Source organism: Hyperoodon ampullatus (genome assembly GCF_949752795.1).
Source record: "Hyperoodon ampullatus genome assembly, chromosome: 3".
Taxonomy (NCBI): domain Eukaryota; kingdom Metazoa; phylum Chordata; class Mammalia; order Artiodactyla; family Ziphiidae; genus Hyperoodon; species Hyperoodon ampullatus.
The window spans coordinates 104,225,459-104,228,306 of NC_136916.1; the positions used below are offsets into that span (position 1 = coordinate 104,225,459).

Here is a 2,848-nt window from a genome sequence, read left to right on the forward strand (position 1 = left end):
ACCGTAGCTCCTTTTTATCTAAAATAGCCCACACTTTAAAACTATATTGGGCATCAAGGAACCTACAAAGAGAGGAATTATCTCAGGTCAGTGAAAATCAAAAGTCAAAAGAGGTGACATCTAAGGATTCCATTCGCCACTCACCAAAGCTAACCAGACTCACGGGTCTCACCCCTGTCAGGACAGCGAGCACACAAACAGCACCTGGATGGGGACAGCATCAGGAATTCAAGTGGTTGCAACTGTGTTTTATTGAAAGAAGCAGTGAAGTGGTCAACATAGGCCCCATCTCACAACCCACTCTTCACCCCCCAAGCCACGCAGAGGCCAGCCTCAGGCCAGGGGAGCACACGTGTGTGTGTGTGTGTGTGTGTGTGTGTGTTGGATAAGAGCCCTAATTAACTTGAGTTTTTGCCCTCAAGCCAGGGAAGAATGTGCTTGTGTGTGTGTGTGTGTGTGTGTGTGTTGGATAAGAGCCCTAATTAACTTGAGTTATTGCCCTCAAGCCAGGGAAGCATGTGTTTGTGTGTGTGTGTGTGTGTGTGTGTGTGTGTGTGTGTGTTGGATAAGAGCCCTAATTAACTTGAGTTATTGCCCTCAAGCCAGGGAAGCATGTGTTTGTGTGTGTGTGTGTGTGTGTGTGTATGTTGGATAAGAGCCCTAATTAACTTGAGTTATTGCCCTCAAGCCAGGGAAGCATGTGTTTATGTGTGTGCGCGCGCGCACATGGAGGAGGTGGGTAGATAAGAGCCCTAACTAACTTGAGTTCTTGCCTGCAGGGCAAGGAAGCGAGAGGGGGAGAGGCGATAAGGTGGGGCATCTCTGGCTTCAGGTAGAGACCTACACAGAACCGTCAAAGTGGACTGGCACGTACGGGTCCCCCTCACAGGCCACGATGATGTGTTTCTCCTTCTGGCTGGTCTTGTAGGCACAGTTGGGGTACTTGGAGCTGCCTGTCTGGCGGCAGTCTGTGATGTGCATGGTGGAGTTGCTCTCATAGCAGTTGGGCCGCCCATTCTTGCAGGGGATGTTTTTCTGGGAGCAGACGGCCTTGACATCTTCCAGGGACTCGTGCACAAAGGTGTTCACCGGCTTGCACCGTCCCTGGGTCATTTTTCGGCGCATCATCATTTGGTTGCAGTAGTTGGAGTTGTTGCTTGGGGAGCTGCCGGAGTCCATGTGCTGCCGCTGGAACTTCATGGCCGGCGATTCCTTGCCCAGGGAAGGCTGGACCAACCCCAGCACCAGCAGCACCAGGACCAGCCATGGCAGCAGGACCGGGGACTTCCGAGCCATGGTGGTCTCACTGCCCTGGAGGAGCCTGCCCGGGAAAAGGGGGAGAGGAGGAATAACACTGCCTTAGAAAGAGAACCCCAGCTCCCACCTGTAGCCTCCCTGGCTTACAGTCTCCAGGTCAACCAGAAAGATGTCCCTCTTCCTGCGAGCTTTTCCAAGTAACGAGACAATCACATATACTCTTCTCCACAAACATTTGATTCCCACTCCCTACAGAGAGGCCGTCCTCCCCTCTGGGTGGTGACCCCAGAAATGACCTAAAATCCTAGCAGCCTTGTCTTTGAATACAGAAATATTTTTGATACAAAATACCTTTGAAACATAAAACACCTCCGTACCCAGCGCTCACACGGCTCATTAGAAGATGCTTTTGAATAAACCATTAAATAAATGATCCAAATTTTGAATAAGCCAAATTGTATCCCTGAGATAACCACCGAGTATTCATCCAGGATCACGGTGGACAGAGAGCCCTGTTGTCCTACAACACAAGGGAAACTCAGCCCCAGTGTTTTACACCGGCACTATAAAGGGATGCCATTGTGTTCCAAAGAGAGATGCTCTCCTCCCCCAACCTGGGGGCTGCTCCTTCTCCAGCCCCATGGGCTCTCTGCAGCCTACGTGCTCCATTCCTGACCCCAGCTCTGCCCCCTGCCCACATCTGCCTGGCCTGATTCTCAGGCTAGCCTCACCCACCCTGGCTCCCCCCTCTCCAGCCCTCAGGCAGAAACAGCTCCTGTGTGCCTCTTGGGCTGCTTACCTGGGTCTCTAGCTTGGTCTCTGAGAGAGAAAAGGCAGTTTCTGCAATCACTCTATCCCAGGGGTGTGGACTTTATACAGATTAAAAGGAGGCTTGGCTTCCAGGAAGAGACGGGTGGGAGGAGCATCTTGGTCTCGGTCCACAGGAAAACAAGGTCATGTGAGGAAGGGGTGGGGAATTGCCCAGGCCACCCTTTTTGGCCTGGGGAGTGTGAGCCTTTGCCTATAAGAACCTTTCTTTCTATAAGAAGCAGAGAAAGCCACTAGAGCACTGATGCTCGAACCTCAGCCAAGTCCTTGTTATCTCCTTGCAAGCCATTTTCACCAAAGAGCCCTTGGAGGTTAGCAAAATGCACATAACATGGGATCACGGGAAGGGGAGGGAAAGGGAGGTCCTCTCTTGCCCTGGGAGTCCTGGAGTTGCTTTGGTCAGAATTCCACATCTCCCACCAGCTCCTCTGCTGGGGGAGCAGGGAGAAGTGGCCAGCTGCCTCCAGCTGGAAGGCTTCCCGGATCTGGAGAAGAAGGGGGAGTGTACCTGAACACGGAGGAGTAGAAAGCAGCTTCGTTCGGCGTCACCTCACCCAGTTGTGGCCACTTCAACACTCCTGGGCTATTGAAGGAGGGTGTGTGGCCATTCCTATCTATAGTGACCTCTCATCCCATAGGCCAGAGTGGAGGAGAGGAATTAGGGATGAGCCAAACTGCAAAATCCCCTTTAGAGAAGAAATAGAGAACATCATATTTCTTCGCAGTAAAATTTCAGTCTAGAAAGAGACGTGTATTTGCTGGA

At 51.8% G+C, this 2,848-nt stretch overlaps 1 protein-coding gene across 1 annotated transcript; it reads right to left on the minus strand.

Moving 5' to 3' along the window:
- Positions 1-233: 233 nt before the first annotated feature.
- Positions 234-2,090, minus strand: RNASE1 (ribonuclease A family member 1, pancreatic). The gene is made up of 2 exons (XM_079698918.1): positions 2,057-2,090; positions 234-1,321 (listed from the first exon to the last, which is right to left on the minus strand). Exon 2 carries the CDS (start codon positions 1,294-1,296, stop codon positions 841-843), a length of 456 nt encoding a protein of 151 aa, XP_079555044.1. The 5' UTR covers positions 1,297-1,321; positions 2,057-2,090; the 3' UTR covers positions 234-840.
- Between the last annotated feature and the right edge of the window lie 758 nt (positions 2,091-2,848).

Excerpts from the sequence above, each read along its gene's own strand:
- RNASE1 (XM_079698918.1), bottom strand. The coding sequence starts at position 1,296 with ATGGCTCGGAAGTCCCCGGTCCTGCTGCCATGGCTGGTCCTGGTGCTG.